The sequence below is a fragment of the Besnoitia besnoiti genome, chromosome XI (assembly GCF_002563875.1).
Source record: "Besnoitia besnoiti strain Bb-Ger1 chromosome XI, whole genome shotgun sequence".
Classification (NCBI taxonomy): Eukaryota; Apicomplexa; class Conoidasida; order Eucoccidiorida; family Sarcocystidae; genus Besnoitia; species Besnoitia besnoiti.
The window spans coordinates 1,063,722-1,084,598 of NC_042366.1; the positions used below are offsets into that span (position 1 = coordinate 1,063,722).

At 52.4% G+C, this 20,877-nt stretch overlaps 5 protein-coding genes across 5 annotated transcripts; 2 read left to right on the top strand and 3 right to left on the bottom strand.

Annotated features, from left to right (window-relative positions):
* Positions 1 to 447: 447 nt before the first annotated feature.
* On the bottom strand, positions 448 to 2,193 carry BESB_020350 (uncharacterized protein; the record flags this gene model as incomplete). Its single annotated transcript, XM_029360744.1, has 1 exon — positions 448 to 2,193. One exon carries the CDS (start codon positions 2,191 to 2,193, stop codon positions 448 to 450), a length of 1,746 nt encoding a protein of 581 aa, XP_029216103.1.
* Positions 2,194 to 2,985: 792 nt separating this feature from the next.
* BESB_020360 (glyceraldehyde-3-phosphate dehydrogenase GAPDH1) lies at positions 2,986 to 4,332 on the top strand (the record flags this gene model as incomplete). The annotated part of the gene is made up of 2 exons (XM_029360745.1): positions 2,986 to 3,066; positions 3,394 to 4,332. The coding sequence occupies 2 exons, from the start codon at positions 2,986 to 2,988 to the stop codon at positions 4,330 to 4,332; spliced, it is 1,020 nt and encodes a 339-aa protein (XP_029216104.1).
* Positions 4,333 to 7,972: 3,640 nt separating this feature from the next.
* Positions 7,973 to 10,958, top strand: BESB_020370 (Ras-related protein Rab11; the record flags this gene model as incomplete). Its single annotated transcript, XM_029360746.1, has 7 exons — positions 7,973 to 8,012; positions 8,619 to 8,667; positions 9,045 to 9,160; positions 9,635 to 9,735; positions 9,880 to 10,087; positions 10,403 to 10,485; positions 10,896 to 10,958. The coding sequence occupies 7 exons, from the start codon at positions 7,973 to 7,975 to the stop codon at positions 10,956 to 10,958; spliced, it is 660 nt and encodes a 219-aa protein (XP_029216105.1).
* Positions 10,959 to 12,333: 1,375 nt separating this feature from the next.
* Positions 12,334 to 14,403, bottom strand: BESB_020380 (DNA repair metallo-beta-lactamase; the record flags this gene model as incomplete). The annotated part of the gene is made up of 7 exons (XM_029360747.1): positions 12,334 to 12,410; positions 12,877 to 12,943; positions 13,090 to 13,193; positions 13,378 to 13,438; positions 13,541 to 13,749; positions 13,934 to 14,053; positions 14,205 to 14,403. The coding sequence occupies 7 exons, from the start codon at positions 14,401 to 14,403 to the stop codon at positions 12,334 to 12,336; spliced, it is 837 nt and encodes a 278-aa protein (XP_029216106.1).
* Positions 14,404 to 16,487: 2,084 nt separating this feature from the next.
* On the bottom strand, positions 16,488 to 19,389 carry BESB_020390 (PEP-carboxykinase I; the record flags this gene model as incomplete). The annotated part of the gene is made up of 9 exons (XM_029360748.1): positions 16,488 to 16,688; positions 16,834 to 16,995; positions 17,121 to 17,315; positions 17,409 to 17,720; positions 17,825 to 18,045; positions 18,148 to 18,349; positions 18,474 to 18,625; positions 18,720 to 18,840; positions 19,207 to 19,389. 9 exons carry the CDS (start codon positions 19,387 to 19,389, stop codon positions 16,488 to 16,490), a joined length of 1,749 nt encoding a protein of 582 aa, XP_029216107.1.
* Positions 19,390 to 20,877: the final 1,488 nt, after the last annotated feature.

Genomic DNA, 20,877 nt, shown 5'->3' on the forward strand with positions numbered 1-20,877 from the left:
CAAATCCAGAAGACAAATTCAAATTTTACTCATGAGACTATCTTGTCACCTCTCCGACTACCCTGAACCTCCGCTTCAAGTGCCATTTTGTGTAAGGCATCTTCATGCCTACCTCTATGCACGTGCCGTCGGACGAATATTATGCAAACGGTTGTCGCTAGAAGCGCCTACCGTACCACGAAGTCGCCCTTTCTCCGACAAAGCTCTCCAGAGCTGCTCGACGACTGAAAAAAGTACAGTGCGCCAGCACCTCTCTCCACGCCACGCGGTCGCCCTGCATACCCCGTGCTATGCGATCTACCATATAAAATGAAATATATTGAAAAGAGAAATGTTGCCTCACTCATCAGTACACTTGAGCGTTCATAATCACAGGGACGGAAATCATGCTTGGCAAGACAGACGCGTTGTTCATAAGCCTGCCACACACCTGATTCCCCAAGGTGTTCATCGTCCACCGCCTAAAGCAACTCGCGCTTCGTGTCCGTGCCGCTGCAGACACTCGTTGGCGAAATCCTCGTAGAATTCGACGAGTTCCTGGAGTCTCAGCGACTCTTGGTAGACTGCTTCGCATATTTCTTCCAGTTCCCTGCCGCCCGTGATAATCGCCCATTCATCATCGCTGGTCTCTTTGTCGAGTCTTGAAGTCGTCGCCTCTGAGTCCCGCAACATTTCTATGTGCGGGGAAGGTTCTGCAGCCTCAGAGGTTGACCCCACAGAAAACACTGAAGCTTCGGCCATGTCTCCTTTCGTTGCATCCGTGGCGTCTACTTGCACGGAAAGACCTCCGGACACTGGTGTTTTCCGCTGCCTCGGGGTCTCTTTTCGAATCGCTCGTTTTCCGGCGCCCTGGTCTAAAGCTGACAAATTCCTAATCTCCGCCAAAGAGACGATGGGTACGTGTTCCACGTTCTCGTCGGCACGTGGTGAAGCTTGAGAAACCTCATGAGGGGATGGCTTCTCCCCGTGACCACGGATGCACCCGGGCGGTTCACAAGCATCCACGTGCTCGGGCGCTTGTGTCCGACTGTGTCGGAGAGGGCAAGCGGAAAAGCCTCCTTTTGGCCGCCCGCGCGAAGCAGAGGTAGGAAGGCCGGTCGGCTCACACTCAAGGTTTCCGGCTTCCAAGCTGGGACCAGACGCTTGTGGGCCTCGTGAAGCGGTTCGCCCGTCGTCTGCGTAGTCAGTCACTGGTCCTCGAGGTCGATGGGAGCTGCAAAGGCCCAGAACTGCTGCAGGATCCAGCCCTCTGACCTTGGAAAGAGGCCGCCCCTGCCCATCGTCGGGCAGGTGGCTCACGTCCAATTCGGCTGGCGCCAGTCCGGGTTCCCGGTTCAAGGTGCGCTCTTGTGTGCTCACGTTGAGGAACTGGGGCGTGTGCGTCCCTTCCGCAGGGTGAGCGCGAGTTGCCAGCTGTTGCCGCAACAACCAGGAAAAGCAAGGCGCGAACGTCCAAAAGTTTTTCAGTTGGTGCTCAACTGATGAGAGGTACTGTTGACCGTGCGCAACCAGCTCCTCGAGTTGGCGGAGCGTCAGCTCAGACTGTGGTGTAGCCTCCTCTGCTGGCACTCTTGAATCATTGGACTTGTCCTCCTCAACACTGTGCTGCTCAGCACATCTTCCAGAATCAGTCTCTGCTGCTGACGAGCCACATACTGGGCTGCCATGGCAAATGTAGACGACAGCGTCACCCTCCATTGAATTTTCCAGGGCGATATAAGGTACTGGGAAGGAACAACACCCCCGTTCCCTGGTGTGCCGAGAGAAGAAATTTGTGGAAGTCGGAAGCCCGTTGCCTTCACGGTGCAAGAAAGATAGATCGTTAGCATTTTCTGACAGAAGGCCGTGGAGCACTTCGAGGCCGCTGATGTGCATGACGGCGGCCATGAGTTCAGGATGCTCCAACCGCTTCAGCGCAGTCGCCGCGGTTGCCCCGAGTACCCGTATCAGACACTCTCCGAGAGCTTCGCATTTCTGCCGGAAGCTGTTCTTGCTTTTGATGCGGTCACGCAGAGTACGCTGGAACGCCGCATTTGAGGACGTGCAGACAGCACGAAGTAGGGCGTGGGTGAACAACCGGTATACTTGGGCCCCATGCTTGAGGGGCATCCAGGAGATCGCCTCACGAGATAGGCAGTGGTGATAGGGCACACGAGGCCCGGCATCGCTTCCCGTTGGGTGTTGCGGTGTCATGGCTGTGCCTTTACTCCTCTGAGGCGGCAGTTGACTGCTGCAAAAGGGAGGGCATGCACATATCGGCTTCCTAGTCTGCCTCTGCAGCACAAATAGGGTTCAGGGTTCAAAAAATGCAGAGTGTGGAGCATTAGCAAATCTCAAGCCTCACGGTAAACATCGTGGAAGTCCGAGGTTATTAGGATCTGAAATTGGGCGCAAAGCTCATACCCTAAACTGGGTTTAAAACTCATACCGTACCAGTCCGCTGGGCATTCACCAGACAGCTGTCAAGACACGCTTTTTACGCGTGGCGGACGTTTCGGTGGAGCATCCGCTCTGCGCATAGTCGCCGGCATGCTGGGATACCACCGGGTCGAAGCGTGTCATAGCACAGCCTCTGCTGCGTTGCAGTCAGCGAGCTAATTTATTTTTTTTCCACAACTGCACCCTCTCCCATAAACGAACCAGGGGACCTGCCTCTAGTCCACCAGATGGGTCTGCTTTCTTCTAATATACGACGACCCCACAGCTGGGCGGCGGGTGTTAGTTCGCGATGCGGTCCGGGGAAGCACATGCTCCGCAGAGGGTGCGCCGGAAATGCACCAAGCGAGCGGGACGCCGGACGCAACCGCGTGATTGCCTGCAGGCGGAGCGACCGACGAGGTGAGGTGTGCGTCTCTCACGCTCTCGTGCCAGCGGATCCGTCCGCCGGGGGTCACGCTGGACCGATGTGCACTGGTAGTAGTAATCATTCCATAACCTGGCGACCTTCTCTGCTCTTTCTTTCAACGCTCCGTAACATTCGACAAGATGGTGTGCAAGTTGGGCATCAATGGCTTCGGCCGTATTGGTCGCCTGGTGTTCCGCGCGGCAATGGAGCACAGCGGCGTGGTAAGTATTCCTATCAGTCGCGTTAGTGTTCGTGTGCTGACGAGGTGCACTTCAGTTTGCCAATTTAGAACGAGGAACCGCAGTGGTGCGGAACGGTAGGAAGACTGCGATATATACTCCCATATTCCGGAGTGGATTGTCAATTTCGAAAGGGATAAGGACACACCAGGAGCGCACGTCGCTTGACGGGGACAGAATGTGGTTGTGCGCATTTTGAGTGTGGTCACGCGCACGGGAGCGCTCCTCCCAATCTCGTCTTGGAGCAAGAGCCGCACTCCTTTTGCATCCGCCAGCGGATATCTGTGTGTGCCATGTTTTTTTTTCCAGGAAGTTGTTGCTATCAACGACCCGTTCATGTCTCTTGACTACATGGTCTACCTCCTGAAGTACGACTCCGTTCACGGTCACTACCCCGCGGAAGTGAGCCACAAGGACGGCAAGCTGGTTGTTGGCGGCAAGGCCGTCACCGTCTTCAACGTGAAGGAGCCGACTGCCATCCCTTGGGGACAGGCCGGCGTCCACTACGTCTGCGAATCCACTGGCATTTTCCTGACGAAGGAGAAAGCGCAGGCTCACTTGAATAGCGGAGCCAAGAAGGTCATCATGTCCGCCCCTCCAAAGGACGACACCCCGATGTTCGTCATGGGCGTGAACCAGGACCAGTACAAGTCCACTGACATCATCGTGTCTAACGCTTCCTGCACGACGAACTGCTTGGCTCCTCTTGCCAAGATCGTCCACGACAAGTTCGGCATTGTTGAAGGTCTCATGACCACTATTCATGCCATGACTGCCAACCAGCTCACTGTCGATGGTCCTTCCAAGGGAGGCAAGGACTGGCGTGCAGGCCGCGCTGCGGGCGTCAACATTATCCCTGCTTCCACTGGTGCAGCGAAGGCCGTCGGCAAGGTTATCCCGTCTCTCAACGGAAAGCTCACAGGCATGGCCTTCCGTGTCCCCGTTACCGATGTTTCTGTTGTTGATCTCACTTGCAAGCTGGCAAAGCCCGCCAAGTACGAGGAGATCGTCGCCGCTGTCAAGGAGGCAGCAGACGGTCCCATGAAGGGCATTGTGAGCTACACCGACGAAGAAGTCGTCTCCTCTGACTTCATCCACTGCAAGTACTCGTCTACCTTCGACGTCAACGCCGGCATCATGCTCAACGACACCTTCGTTAAGCTTGTTTCGTGGTACGACAACGAATGGGGCTACTCCAACCGGCTTGTTGAGTTGGCTCACTACATGTCGGAGAAGGACAGTGCTTAAATGCACTTGCAGCTATCCATCGGGAAGTTGGAGCTCGAGAACATCGAGAAGATGACGCTCCTGTGGTTATGTGATATGTCGAGTTATTGTTTTGACCACCCCCGCGATGCAGAGTTTTTCAACGAACCGAACCGTGTGGCACTGTGTCCCGTTTTTGTGCCTAGGGGCCCTGCCCGTGCCGGAGTGCTTGCACTCAACGCGTGATGTGCGCAAGTGGTGCCCATGTGCGCTGGTCATTCAAAACTGCATAGCGAACAAACTCAACCCATGCTGGTGGGAAAAACATTTTGTGCTTGACGAAAGATTCAGACTCACTTGCAGGTGGCAGGCGCAGCATTTGTGGTTTGCCTCATCAACGACGTCTTTGTTAGTCAACTAGTTCCACAGGGTTAGGCGCCAGTGGTGGAAGCATGGGGTACCATTCCAAGTTGTGGTGGTACCTTGGAACCGTAAACTCGTTTGCCCTTAAGAGGCGCGTACCTGGTCCGTTAGTCAGGGTACGCTTGAGCACCCAGCTGATACGGGACACCCGACGTCTTTCCCACGTTTGTAGGAGCCGCACCAGGTAAGCTCCTCAGTGGAGACTGAAGCGAATACGGATGTAATTTTTGGTAACGTTTCACGATTCCATAGGAAGAAGAGGATTTGTTGCAGCATTGGCGAAGCAGGGCTTGAACCTGTTCACGTGCTGCGTCTCGGGCGTGAAGCCAGCGCAAGCTATGAGCCTCATGAGCTGCACCAAGCATGGTGATCACATAGTTCTCATCCTCTTGCTCTTTGACGCTGGACTGCGCACGTCTCGGTGAGAAGGGCGTGCCGCCTTTCTAGTCCACAAATCGCGCAGCTGTTTCGTTCAGATTCTCAGTTGCTGACAGAAATGTGGAAGCAGTGGTCGCTATTTGTAACCTCGCCTCCTCCGTTGGGCTGCCGGTGTAGTACAAGCATGAACCCTTTTTCCGGGCACCGTGCTTCAAGGATAGATAGAAGCACGAGGCGACCTCTTCGTCGGTTAGGTCACAATGCCCTTCATGGTGCCGTCAGCTGCTGTCCATACGTGTCAGAAGAGTTGTTCCGGGTTACACAAGCCGTCCCGTACGCCAGATCCCTTCCAGCGTGTATAGCCGTGCTATCGAATGGCAAGGGCCATGCGATTATTTTCCAACACTATGTTGGAGTGTGCGTGCCGCGTAGACTGAAACACCCAGGTTACACTTCGTTAATTCTCATGTACAGTTCTCCAACCGCTGTTGCAATTTTGCCTTCAGATACGTGGGGGAAACAGGGGTCGTCACCCTTTCGCAGCCTGATCCCCCTGTGTGCCATGATGATACCCACAATGGATGCCCCCGACCGGCGGCGCGGAAAAAGTTTATATCAGGACGAGCTGTTAGTGGGGAATGAAGGGTGCACGTTTGCTGCAGAAGATTGGCCTTTCCCGCGACACGTCATGTCACCTGCCGCCCGAAGTCGAAGGCTCACGCCATGTGAAGAGCTTTGTTGCAGTAGGCTTACCGCACAGAGAGCTCAGCCTCATCGGTGTGCTAGTCAGACTACTTCCCACTCTGTATCGGCAGCATTCCTTTGCTGCCATTCTTATCTCTCTCGTTTTCCATGCTCAGCTGTGTGCGAGGCTCATTGCCCTCGCAGGCCTTTCGTGCGCTGAACCTCCAAACTATTTGCATTAACGGGAAAGTTGCTTAATGCTTTCCCGGTCCATGGTACCGCACCACCGCCATCACGAGGCCAGCGTTCTATGTAGCAGCGGGTTATTTTCTCTTACTTTTGAAAATACTGAAGTGAGCAATGGCACCTATGACATCAAATACCCATAACCTTTTCCCGAGAATGCTATAAATCATTTGTTTGTTGGACTGTGTCAAACCGTCCTCCTCGGGATAGGGAGCCTGCTTTATAAGAGTCGGTGAGGCAATCACAATCGAGTGACTATCCTCGCCACACTTGGCACCTTTCATTTAGAGCGCCCGGGCAGAGGTGTCGACACTTACTAAAGGTAAATGTCGAAGTGTATCGAACAGAGTACACCGACCTCTGTTGCGTGGGCACGCGTTGTCGGCAAAGAGAACAATATAGCCAGCCGTCCGCCCGTCATCAGAAGCGTTACCTCTGTGCGGCGTTCCTAGGTCGTAGTGAAGACCTCAGGGGAAGGCGGCAAGAATAGAGAGAACAATTTTATCTCGTTCCACTAGACCTGCTGTCTACCGGAAAGGGTCACAGAGCTCCCAGATTCGTCGCTTTTGCGGAAAGTGGCGCGCGCAGCGGAATGCGGCCGCATTTTAGGCACGGAAGCTGTAGAATGACAGAACAGACACAGACAACTACAATGTCAACAAACATTATAAGACCATCACGCAGATACCACATACGAGCATGTTTACTGAAATACGTGATCAGGGCTGTGTCGAGTGACGTCCTAGCGAGACACACGACGCTGTTGGCGCGCGCGTGCGGAAGAAGCGCGCGAGAAAAACCTTCTGTTTCTTGAGAATGCGAGGACCGCTTTTGTCAGACTGTTGACAACGCATTGACGTTGTGAGCAGCAAGCGTAAATAATTTTTCGCTGCTGGACAGACTTTCGCCTTTGCTCTTGTTTCTTTTCACCGGCGTTTCCGAGTGGAGTTCCTCAGTGAGCAGGCTCTCTTTTCTTCGGGTGTTCCGGGTTTTTTGACGGCAGTGCTGGCGGGAAGTCTTTCTGTCCTAGCAAATTTCTGTGCAAGCGACACATTTTCTGCGTGTCGGGCACGATTTCGCCAGGAAGACGTCACTACACGAGACGCGCACCATCTGCTTTTTTTTCTATCTCCACCACTCCCCCCTTTTCTCTGTATTTACATGTACTTACGGTCCCCTAAAACACTGTGCCGGAGTTTCTCCCGTCCACTCGTCAAGCGCCGCCCTGGAGAAATCTGCATCTTCAACCCGCAGTTTGCCTGTTGCGTCTTAGTGCCCACCGCTCGAGTTTTCGAAAGGGCTTCCAATCTTATCCGCGTTCATTTTCGGTGTGAAGAAAAGGAATCCGTACCCAGGGCCAGCGGAGGCCCTTCAAAGTTGACATGTGGCCCAACGGACTGGATGGGGGATGCCCGTTTTTTGATTTCACAGTAGTCTTTTTTTCTGCCACTGGCTTCCCAGTTACGGAGAACACCCCGTTTCAAGCTGCTCTTCTTTACTGGATCTCGTATGGGAAATAATAAGACTGCCGCATGCTGGACGCTGTGTGTGTCGGGACAACGATAACGTCAGCAAATCGCTACGAAAGCGAAATTGTTGAATGTGGGTTATGATACTTTCCCGTGGAACTTCACTTTCTTCAGAAGCATATTCCTTTGCGTGAGCCTTCATTCCTCTTGGCATCTGGAGAACACCTTGTCTCGTCTACCTTCAAAGTCTCCCTCGGGCAGTGCACGCGTCGGTCGTCTCCCGCTCAACTTGAAGTGTCTGGAAAATAGGTGTCCCGACCCCTCGTACTTCACCAGACTATACGGTGTGATATTACCAACCCGCTGGAACCTTCGAACGCACAGCTGAGGGAGCACCATCTCTGCGGTTTGCACGGGCCGCGTATGTGGCAGCTTTTACAACATACTCCTGTGAAAAGCTCTTTCTCTCAGCATTTGGCAACATGGCGGCAAAAGATGAATACTACGATTATCTGTATAAAAGTACGTTCTTCGTTGCTTAAGGGCCGAAGGACTTTCTGTTTGGCCCCAAGCACTGTTTGCAGGAAAACACCTGCTCTGTGCTATTCCTGTTTACGCGTAACAGGCTCAAGGAAGCATCGGCTTGACCATGTGCAATGTATTGTCATTCTTATCACTATCATTACATCTGGTGTGTGCAAGCGTTGGTAAAAGCCAGACAGTCATGATCTGGGTGTGAATTACGGGGATTGGCAGTAGTAGGCACCTTGAGGACTGAAGGCCACACAGTGCTTTGACGTGATGAATTTGTATCCCAACAAAACACCAGCTGATGCATTCACAGGTCAACCGGTCGTCCAGCAATATGTTTTCACAGGTCAACCGATCCTCCAGCAATATGCACCTCGTTCTTTCGTCTCCTGGTTGGCCCTATTGACTAAGAACGAAGCATCCTGAGCATGACCTTTTCACGTACTAAGCGTGTTGTAGGATATATGGTTCCAGACGCCCCCCTATTTGAAGGATCCAGTACACGGTGATGCGGTCCGTTCCCACTACACTGATCTCAGGCGGGGAGGAAGGAGGCGATGTCTTCTGCGTGTGAATGATGTGCCTGCATGCGTGCAGTTGTACTGATCGGAGATAGCGGCGTTGGTAAATCCAATATGCTTTCTCGGTAGGCCCCGTTGCAGTTTCTTTCGAGGAGGAGTGACCGGTCAGAGCTATCCAGGCACATAAGCCCCCTCATGTAGTGTCAGTTTTTTAGCTCTGCTCGTTGGCACGGAAAACGGGAATGGCAAAGGCACAGAGCCCTCGGGGAATGCCCAAAGGCAGAACCCTTTTACTGAACGGACGAAGGGATAGATACTTGCACTAAAGCTATAGCTCGGATGCTGAGAAGGGGTAACTCACTAAACAGAGTCTGTGGGGAACTACGATGCCCTACGCATCCGAGCCCTGCTCTGACCAGAGCGACGGGAGAAGGGAGTATCAGCGGTTCATTCTTCTTCGTTTGTATCACGTTTTTGACGTTTGTTGTATGTGCGGTGGCAGATTCACTCGAGATGAATTCAACCTGGAGAGCAAATCAACCATCGGCGTTGAGTTTGCGACAAAAAGTGTGTATTTGGATGAGGGCAAAGTGATCAAGGCTCAGATCTGGGACACAGGTAAGTACCTGTCTACCGTATGGATCATTCTTTCACTTGGGGTTGCGTCAGCTATTGACTGGCGAAGTGCGTTCGGAGGACATGCCCTGGTGCTTGTAGAGCCCCGGACGGAGCTCTCGGGGGTTATGTTGATATTCTCTTAGTTTTTTTTCACGAAACGGGGAAAGAGATGGTAAGGGAGTATGTTATGCACAGTCACGATACAGCCGTTGATCCTGTTGATGCAGCACTCCATTGTTGCCCTTCGGGGACCGGACTCTGTGCCTGGACGTACCTCCGTGTGTATGTACGCTGATCCATGAAGCTGCTGCCAGACCACCACATAGCTGGATAAAACCGCGCATCATGTGAACTACCGGTGCACTTTCGACAGAATTATGGGGGCTCAATACTGCGATGCTCATTGACTCTTTACTTCTCCCTGATGACGTGGAAGGAGGTGTCTGCATTTTCTGTTTTCTATTTTGAATACAGCGGGACAAGAGAGGTATCGAGCCATTACTTCGGCGTACTACAGGGGAGCTGTTGGAGCGTTGCTGGTCTACGACATTACGAAGCGGCAGTCATTCGAGAATGTAAGGCGAGCATCCCGACACCCGTAAAAATATATATCTGGGACCACCGCGGCGCCGGGATCAGTACGAAGCAGTGCGGCGTTAAGCTGTGCCCTCGAGGATGGGGAAGATTCTGTATGATCCCATGTCCTATTGTGCGAACAGGTGGAGCGATGGCTAAAAGAACTCCGCGACCATGCTGATCCGAACATTGTCATCCTCCTCGTGGGAAACAAGAGTGATCTGAAGCATCTCCGCGCGGTTTCCGTCGAAGAAGCGACAAAATTTGCAAACAGAGAGCACCTGGCCTTCATTGAGACCTCCGCGTTGGACGCCACAAACGTCGAGCAAGCGTTCCACCAGATTTTGGCGGGTATGGGGGGCGGATTGAGCTATGCTGACGTACGCCCGTGTAGTTTGAATGCGTCGTTCGTCATACAAGAAACACCATCCTCATTCGGTTCGCACATGTTCCACCCATGAGCACGCAGTGGTGTTTCTGCGAGCCTCCCTAGAGGGAGGGTATCGGAGGCCATGAGATATGAGCAAAAACGATACGGCACGCAGTGATGCATTTTAAAAGTAGCAAACTTGACCGAGAGCACTCTGTGGAGCAGAGGAGGTCTAACGGTCAGCGGTGCCAATTTTATTCCGTGTGATGATGCTTGTCACCTCTCCTGCTGTCCAGAGATTTACCTTCTGCGGCAGAAAAAACAAATCGAGGACAACCCTCAGGCTGCCGCCCAACCAGGGCGCGGACAGAAAATCCACGTAAGATGAAGCATAGGAAGCTCATTTTATAGGACGACCAAGATCCGCTGTTCAGTAGTGTCCGTCAGCGCGCTTGGTACAGTTTCCGAGAGAGAGTCGTGTGATGCTCGTTTCGTGTATGCGGGAACTACGTCTGACCTGAGCCATACCAGTGTTGGCGAGATTATTTATTAGTATTGCCGAATGGTCTTGCTGGGAGTGCACGCATCGCTTCGGGCACAGTCGCAGATTCGCCCATCCGTTTGTCCCGCCGGCCTTGCGCTACCCTATTTCCGCGTGAGATTGCACTTAAGACGCGCAGCCGCCAGAATGTTCACATCCCATGTAGCATAGCCTCTGACCCCGTCGGTGTGGCATTTGCGTGTTACGCATTTATAAACTAGCTATGCGAAATGCGTTGTTGGCTGCAGCTGGATGAGGAGAGAACCGAAAGTCAAATACGACAGAGCAGGCGCGGCTGCTGCTCGTCATAGAACCTGCGGCGGCGTCATTGAATTTCTGTACCGGAGTCGCGGATTACCACCGTTCTCGCCTTCTATGATAGGATCGTGCCAGCCACACTCCCGTCCTGCTCCACTTTCTGTCCCGTTCGTGCCGTAGTATGCCAACCGTGAGACTGCGCGAAAATCCGCGGGAATTGAAAATGGGTGTTTGACCCACATAAAAACAGAACTTGCTGATAGAGCCTAGCGTCATGCTTGTGCTCGATACCAGCTCGGCATCACTCAATTTAGTTATTTTCTCTGTGTCCCATCTGCATCTGGCGCACATTTTCTCAACATCGAAAGTTTCTTTGCAAGACGAAACACACAATGTAACAAACATTTATGTAGCAGGAAAAATGTTTTCAGAAGATGGGATGCGCTTGCAACTTAACACACACCGCAGCTGTACAAAAGCGAAGCACATCACCCAGTAAGCTTCAGGCGGCTGGAAACAGCGAAGCAGTTGCCTGTACAGAAGGCATAATCAATCCGACAGTTCGATAACCTGTGGTTGACTTTTGCCAGAGGGCGTTTTTTTGTTACGGTTTGTCACGGTCAGCGGATCGGCTTGTGAGACGTTTCCCGTCGAACGTATGGAGACGGCGGTCGCAAAGAAGCTGGTAATTTTCATCTGGCTCTTGTCACCTGATACTCGTTTACGGAGTTTCCTTGTCTGACGCGTTCGAGAAGCGCGAGCTTCCATCGAAGACTCTCCCGCCAACTGCAAAACCACAACGCACCGCTCCAGCACTGGATGCTGTGTACTGTGTTTGTCGGCCGGATAGACGGCGTTGGGGAGAGGCGCAGTGGTGTGCCTTCTCCAACGTAGTTACATCAGAAAAAACGTGGTATCTTCGCAAACAACCGTTTACTAAACAGGTACCTGGACGAAGAATACCTATGGTAGCGGAGAAAGGAGATACGTAGCTTAAAACAGCTACAGGTGTCGGATTTCAATATCCTGCTACATAATTGCTACGTGACTTAGCGGTGTGTGCCGACGACTGAGGCACTGTCGAAATGAACCTACCAACACGGGCTGCATATCATGCAGCAGTGCGTCGAACTCCTTTTGGTCTGCATACACCGTCGGAATCTGCGGCTCTCACAGAAAACACAGAAGTGAACGCATACAGAACCTTCCTGGCTCTGCGGTTCGGCAAGCAGCCGCATCGCCGCCAGAGGCAATCAACGAACCGCTAGATTACCTCCCTGGGGCTCAAACGGTGGGGGGCGGGGGGGGGGAGATTAAGATTCATAGCTCCAGACCAACATCAGAGCACCGTTGGCCGTGCTCGTCAGTCGCTAGTCTCGACTGGCGTAGGTGTTCCCAGACCTACCACTTGTCGAGGTCTTATTAGGCTTATAAATTCCCTGAGTTCGGTGTAACTCGAATGCTCGCTGTACTCAAGAAGATGGACAGTGGTAGATCCCGAATTCCTAAAGCCAAAAGGAAACATATAAACGAAAAACATAGATCAAGGGTTCATGTACAGTTTTTCGGTTGCAAGATCAAAGGCGGTGGATCTTTCGTATGTGACTTACATGCTGGACCGCTCTCTGTTCCATTTCCTCGTGAAACACCACCCTGTGGGGAGAAGGCCTGGAAGAATCCGCAGTTGACACAAGTACGATCACTGTTCTGCGGTGAACCACGTCGGCGGCTGAAGCACAAGTGAACAAGAGCCTTCACGCCTCGGCAGCACTTACCCACGACGGATGTGAATGCATTACTGAGACCGGTCTCCTCAACGTACTTGTGAATCCGCGAAAAGTTTGGACAGAAGTAAGGCATGACAGAGCCTGGAAACAGGAAGACCAACCAGAGTCACCTCCGACGTGCTGTGCAACGATCACGCCCGATGAAAAGAAAGAGCCAGGACGGTTCGTATGCGCACTCACTTACCTATGGTGTTCATCGGAACAATGTGTATTAGCGCATCCGCGGGATCGTCGGTGAGATTCCCACTGTTCTGAGAGCATCGCACAATTGATACAGGAAGTCTTTGTGGCTTCTTACTCAGGATAGCGCCACAGCGCTTCTGAGACCATACAACAATGGCTGTAGAGTTTACTAAAGTGTCGGACACATAATATGTACTGGCAATAGGTAACTCACTAGCTGTTCTAACTGCAGGCAGTCAAGGATGCAGCGTCGCCGACCACTCGCGTACACTCTCCATCCGAATGCCTTCGAGAGGGCGGCCACCACCTTCTCCTTTCCTACCAGCCGTACAAGGAAAGCATGGAACAGGCAGGACTGAATACAGAAATCATCAAGCATCCCGTTCCTGGATGGTATCTAATCCTGTCGCGTACAGCAGCTGCTCCTCGATCCGTGAGGCTTTACAGAGAAACTGCACGCAATCAGCATGCCTACTTCTCGCGGCAACTGTCACTTTCTTACCGATGGTATATGAACCCACAAGGAATAGAACTCTTCCGTGTTCGCCACTCTCTTTACAGGCCTGAAAGAAGATGGCACCGGCACGACACGATGTAGCGGCCTTGATTTTTGTCTTGATGAACGCAAACGAAATGGACAGCTTCCAAACAAGAAAGCCGCTTACCTCCTGGGCAATCACCACAGCGTTCTGGATCGCTTCTGCTTGTGGCCGGAATACGCACTCTGGCTTGTAGTAAGTAGTGTCGAGAAACAATACGTCAATGAGGCCATTGCGGAGAACCGGGTGATCGCTCATGCTCCGGTCGTAACGGAAATCTCCTGTGTGCAAATACGTTTTCCCCCCCTTCGTCTTAACAAGGAACATTGCAGCGCCTGCGGGCAGAACACCGCGGATAACCACACAAGCGAAAGATTTGCTTCCGCTCGGACTGAAGGCAGAATACGCTACCCCGTATACGGAAGAACGCTTCAGGCCTCACGACCCTTTGAGGAACCAGGCGTACTGCCTGCGTGCAGGCTCCATCGGAATGACAGCAAGAAGCGCGGGAAGGCGTACCCGGGCAGTGATTGGCATCCAGGAGCGTGACGCGCGCACTGGCAATCTCGTACTCGGTGTCGAAATCCAGGCCGCGAACTAGGGCACTATTTACACGGAGAATCGCAATGAGAAGCCTTGCTACATCCACACGGAAGATAACACAGAAGGGAGAGGCAGGTGAACACCCATTTTCGGTGCTCCAGAGTGTTTTGAACGTCTGCTCCTACAGGCCACCTAGAAGCTCCATCGCCCACTCGCCAAGCGCGATTTTCTCGATGCTGAGCCTTACCGGTCACAACGGAGCAATACACGGTACCTCTCGACCATGATTTCGAAAGTCCACTGTAATGATCGGCATGGAAGTGCGAAAGGAAGAAAACGAAGGAGCCAGCCGGAACTCTCTTGAACGTGTCAACCAAAATTAGTGGTTCTGTCTCAGGCACAATATGAGAAATGCGCCGTGGTGAGGCTGCAAGGGCGTCAGCCATGGGCTTTTAACAGATGCATGGAGTTCCCGATTTACGGCAGTCAAAAACTCAAGCGACACTACACTTTCTACCAAAATGTAGACGTGACAGACGCAAGGCTGTTCCAGGTACTTCCGTGCATACGGAGCGCTAGACGGGACGCATGGCACTATTCTCCTGCGCGTCTACAGGATGACAAAGTTGTGTCGAAATTCGAATGGAAGCGAACCAAGGGAGTTTAATAGGAAATAGTTTATTTTTTAGAGACTCGTTAGGCGTTTCTATAGCGTAAGACGGGACGCATGGCACTATTCTCCTGCGCGTCTACAGGATGACAAAGTTGTGTCGAAATTCGAATGGAAGCGAACCAAGGGAGTTTAATAGGAAATAGTTTATTTTTTAGAGACTCGTTAGGCGTTTCTATAGCGTCCGAGGTGCTGCGACTAGCTGCATGCCGAGCCTCGACGGGGGGTCATGCATGCCACATAGTAACAGCGGTGAGCTGTCCCTACACCACAAGACATATAAACAAGTCCTCGCCGGACAACTTTCCCTAGAACAGGCAACGGGGCAGTCCTGGAACGCATTGTGTAAGGAGACTATCTAAGTTAAAATGAAGGCCGTTACGCTTGGCACCATAATTCTTTCTGTTGGAGCTGCCACCCGCCCGACAGCTCACGCACGTACCGGTTTGCCATGGCATCCGCCATCTAATCTGGCGTCGGACGGTTCTCTGGCGAGAGAGAGCATTGAGGGGCTATCTTCTTTTAGCTTCCTTGAGCTCGGCTCGACTGTTATGGTAAGCAATATGAACTCGGCACCTCTAGCTGGGCACAGTAAGAGATGTCTCAGGCTCCCATGAACGACAGGATTTGCGCGTGCAGATTGATCGGTAGGTTCTTCCCTAAGGAACGTACGTTAGGTCGACTCGAACTGCAATACATATGCGTAATGCCGCTACAGAGGAAAGCCCAATGAATCTTCCTTCTGCGACAAGCGTCCCAACATCCGTCACGTTTGCGCCGCGTGCCGCCACAGTGTCAGCCACTCCGACGTTTCGTCAAGTGAGAGAAGCCATTTTTATAATGGTGCTTATTGAAAGAAACCTGTGCCATATAGCAGATCTCGACGATGCCCTCGTTCACCCCCGCGTAGGGTGCCTTTTCTACCCGTCTGCGGGGGTACACAGGTAAGGATGAAATAAGTTGGGCACCAACAACGGCTCCATGACATTTCCACGCGGGGCGTTTTCTTCCCGATGATCCAGCACGGAAGCAGCTAGGGACTAATCCAGCCCGCCATACTCGTGACGTGACTGCCAGAGAATACAAGATCTACGTCGTCTTATCAAATGCTGCCCTTCTACCGCTTTTATCATAGCTCGATTTTTTGGACATTGCGCTTGCAGGCAGACACAAATCTTGTGCTTTCCCCTGTGGCCGGCCAGACACCCTGTTGGTGATCCATCAAGTCATGTAGCCTGCGTGCCACAAAATATGTGGAAAATTCAATGATCCAACTAGAGCGACAGTGTCAATGCCACAAAAGTTGCCAGACGAACATTCCATAGTCCGGAACGCTGGCGCTCACGAAATGTACGAGAAAGCGTTATCCCCCCCCCCCCCCCTCCCCCAATGGAGAGTTTACACACGATAGTCACAGCAAAAACCAGGGCTGCGCCTGATCCCCTTACAAATGGGACTTCGAATACTGCGGAAACTGGACGAGATTGTGAGTTGTCTGGAGCCGCAGTGGTACATCTTCGCGTACTTGAGAATATCGTGTAACAGCCACTCAACCTCAAGAAACACTCGCGCACATGTATCAGCACACTCCTCTCTCTCGGACACCTGGCAGTGAACCAACAGTCCAAAGGTCCTGATCCTCAAAGAGAAGCGACGCACCAGTTCGCTCTCAAACAGATACATCGCTTTCCTCTAAGAGACACAATCACGGATTCCGGAGATGTACTGCCACGGAATCGGAGGCGCCAGTTCATGGAAGCAAGGCGACATGCATCGTACACCAACCAGGGGGGCTGTACCCGTTTATCCTTGTGACTGAAATTGGAAACGAATACACGCACGAATAACCGCTCAGAAAGTCTACAGAATAGGACCAGCAGCAACAACCTCCGGAGTCGCACGATCAGTGTAATTACTAAAGTTCTCGATGAATAGAGACGCCAGTTTCTGAACCTGTTTATCCAGCTTGGTCGCGTCCGTCCAGCATGATTGAGGCGACAAAAGGTCACTTGGGACACCTTTAATCGAAGTCGGCACGGCCAGGTTGAACACAGGCATCGTCTGCAACATAGGCGACAAAACATAAGCGACACATATGGCGCGTCCCACCCACGCATTGAGCAGTTTGACGCAGATCCATGGATGAATCGACCTTACCGGTGCTACTGGCTACTGCCGCCCTCTACGATATGAACTCGAAACTTACTTTATATTCAGTCTGCAGCGCGGTGCCATCATGAATTGCATCGACCATGAGGCGGGTGTATTTGAGAGGAATGCGCCGTCCTTCGCTCATGCCATAGCCACCGCAAATCCAACCAGTGTTCAGCAGCCACGCGTTCGCGTTATGCTCTTTCAACTTCTTGGCCTAAACACACACCAGCATCGCACGTTATACAGGGCCTGTACTGCCGCCACATTCGCTGCGGCCCCTTTATCTAATTAAAAAACACTAATCTGCTTAATACTGTCACCTCATTCTCGAAAACTTACCAACATTTCAGCGTAGACCATAGGATGCATTGCCAAGAAAGGCGCCCCGTAGCACGCAGAAAAGGTAGCTGTTGGCTCGAGGATGCCGATTTCCGTTCCCGCCATCTTGCTGGTGTAACCACTAATAAAATGGTACATGACTTGCTCCGGGGTCAGTTTTGACAGCGGCGGGAGAACTCCGAAAGCGTCGCAGGTCTGCAATGAATCATAATCCACAATGCCGGAACAATGGTATACAGTCCGAATGACCCAACTCACTAAGAAAATACGGGCCAGAGCGGAGCTTACCAGCAAAATAATGTTGGACGGATGCGTGTCGACTTTAGCAGGAATGAGAGCATTTGGAATATAGGAGAGGGGATACGCACATCGAGTGTTCTCAGTGACTGCAACGTCACGGAAGTCAACTACGCGCGTCGTTCCATCAATGATGACGTTCTCGAGTACGCTGCCAAACCGGATCGCATCCCAAATTTCAGGCTCTTGCTCCTTCGACAAGTCCTTGCATTTTGCATAGCAACCACCCTCGATATTAAAAACGCCTTTGTCCGTCCACACGTGCTCGTCGTCGCCGATTAATTGCCTCGCCGGGTCTGCAGACTGTGCAAACACCGCCGTCCGTACGATGAATGATCACCCTTGCTTTTGTAGAGTATCGACTTCGCAGAGCTGCGCTTAGGCACCAGTTCGAACAGCTTCCTTACCAGTGTGGTTTTTCCAGTGCCAGAGAGACCGAAGAAAAGTGTGACGTCGCCTTTGGGCCCAACGTTGCAGGACGAATGAAGGGGCAACTGACCCCGCTTTGGCATAAGGTACATCATCAAAGTCAGAATGCCTTTTTTCATCTCCCCGGCGTACTGCGTTCCAAGAATCACCATCTCTCCAGCGCCTAGATTCATAGCGACAGAGGTCTGACTTGTAACACCTGGCACGCCCGAGAACACACTTCACCATTATTTGAGTAACGGCTCATCGGACGAGATCTTCATCGGCAACGGCCGGTCGGACTCCCTATTGCCTCCCTCACCTTCTGTGTATCGATTGGCTGGGAAACAACCAGCGTTATAGATAGTGAAGTCCGGCTTGAAGTTCTCCAACTCCGCAGACGTCGGCATCACAAGCATGTTTTGCATAAATAGTGCGTGATATGCTCGCGTGGTTATCACGCGGACTTTAATCCGGTACTCAGGGTCCCACCCCGCGAACGCGTCCACAACGTATAATTGATCCTGAACATACACATCGAAGAGCCTTTCTTGCATTGGTGGTTTCCGCAAAGGAGCTCCTCGTCGCGCGCAAGCGTCAACGCGATTGAGACATGCAGGCGGCTACAGATCAGGCATTACGACTCACCTGCAGATTAAGATAGTCCACCGCGCGTTCACGGTTCACGAGATAAGACTTCTCGCAAAAGGGGATGTTAACCTTCCCCCACCAGACATCGTCCTTCGACGACGGCTCCTCCACTATCCTCTTATCCGCAGGAGACCGCCCGGTCTTCAGACCTGAGAGAACGGGCCGATAACACCATTTCGTGGGACGAATTAGTAAGCTACCACACATGAACAATAAAACATGAACTTGTTTCTATTCGCTCACCTGATGAGACGCACAATGCTCCAGTGCTCGCTATCAAGGAACCTGCCTCTTTCTTCAACGCTTCCTCATACAAGATTGCTGGCGCTGTGTTGTGAAAGAGCTGGGCACACGTGATCCCAACCTGAGATCCAAAGCAGGAACCAAAACGCTCACAAGCGATGCGGACGCCTGATGTCCCACTCCCTGCGGACAGTTGCTTCAGCGACATCGAGGTGTTGCCCTCCCTCCAAAACAGATACACACTCCATTTCCGCACTGGGTAAGTTTGTTGCACGGCAGGGGGCGAGAGGCGGAAGGCAGACGGGGAAGAGGTGCAGGGCGGGGGAATGGTACGGCAGATCAGGTCACGCGATCAACAATGTTGCCAAAGCAGTCGTTTAATCGGGGAGCGAAGACACACGGCGTATCTGGACCGCCTGCGTTCACCGCAACGCGAGTACGATAGAACGAAAAAACTCCGGCTATTCTGAGCCGTTGCTTGACCTACCGACTGTACGTGCTCTTGAAAATCAATTTCTTTCTGCAGTTGGCCAAGATCAAGAATGTCCTTCTTTGTCAGAGGGCAGTCGCCCGGTTTGTGATGCTGCAAATTCGCGTCGATTTGCTTCTTGAGGATCTCCAAGAAGCTGATAGAGTCCTTCAGACTCCCCGACGACTGTCCGCGATTCATTTTGCTGACACGATTCAATACTGAAGAAAAGAAAGGGATAGCTCCTGCAGCAAAGAACTGCCGATTAGATTCCCTAATATTCCCCTGGTTGCGTCGGTATCTTCTCGGCACTGCGAAAGTGGATAATAAGAGAACTTTTGGCGTGGAAACAGTCGAGGGATCCTCCTGCCTCCGGAAGAGCGCAAACAAGACCGTCGTCGTGTTTTCTGTGCACGGGGAACCCCTGCTCCGCTACATATACACATACCGTGAAAACTTTCTGGAGTCCATGTGTCGAACTGTTGCCTCGCAACTGCGGCAGCCGCCCCGTCAAGTGCACCGTGCGCACTGCGTGCGTCTCCCTTTTGTGCTCAACTCCGACCACCCCCCCTTCCCCCACTGACTGGATCGGCGAACAGAAGCTACCGGACGCAAAAGCGACATGGCGACGGCGACTAGCCTGTGAGACTCACGTGAAAGCTACCAGCATATGCAGAGACGGACTAAGACTGACTGTGCCTTCGCAAACCGACGAAGACAGTGGGCACACGGAAAGTACAAAACGCGAGCGATATAGCCCTAGCGTCACAAGCACAAGCTCTGGAGACACACTTGGTAGTGTCGCCTCTATTGCGCCCCTCGTGCATGCATGCACCTACGTGGGAGTCACTTGATCATACGTTTAATGTCTTCTCTTCTACTGGCTCGATTGTGCCGTAGCACGGCTAAGGTTTGAGAAAGAGCGACCAGCATGTGTACGGCTCGGCAAATCGCTGCTGACGCCACTTAGTCTTCCTTAGGAGCTTGTCAACAAACGGCATGCCCGCGAGCGATCGTGGTGCTCCACAGGACTACACGCTTTTTCCAGCATAGTATCTGGTATTAATTCTTCGTCTGTGACCTCTCACTTCGACCGACTCTATGCTTTTTTCAGAACTGGGGAGAGGAGCGGTACCCGTGATGTCGAAGTAGCCTGATGAGAGTGCATGCTAACAAGTTCAAAGGTATCATGCGCGGAGGACCATCACAAAACGCCGGTAGTATGAATGGACCAATGGTGTTTACGTCCCGTCCCCCCCAAATTTCGGTTCGACTCTTTCGTCTAAAACCACCATGAAATAGGCCGCCTAGGCCGCAACAGTATTTCGGTAGAGCCAGCCAACAAGGAGGCCCCAGCGACTGACTCTACCGTGCCACGGACGGACGTCTTGTGTTACCCTGCCGGATGGATGGCTCCATATCTATTTGCTCGCTTCCACTGAGAAACAGCTACTCTGCAGTAATACGAATATTATGTCCGGAATATCTTAATGGTTCTGGAGCCCTGCGGTGATGTTCTTGGACGTTTCGTCTCACCATTGAATGCTGGCAGCTTCTCGCGGGCGTGGACACACCTTTGTGTGGTTCAAGGTGTGGTAGCTACAGTGTCGTATACCCACGTTTCAGCATGCCTCCACGCATCCAAAGTGTCTTCGGACTTCTGCCGAATCAGATTCTCCTTCCTCGCCC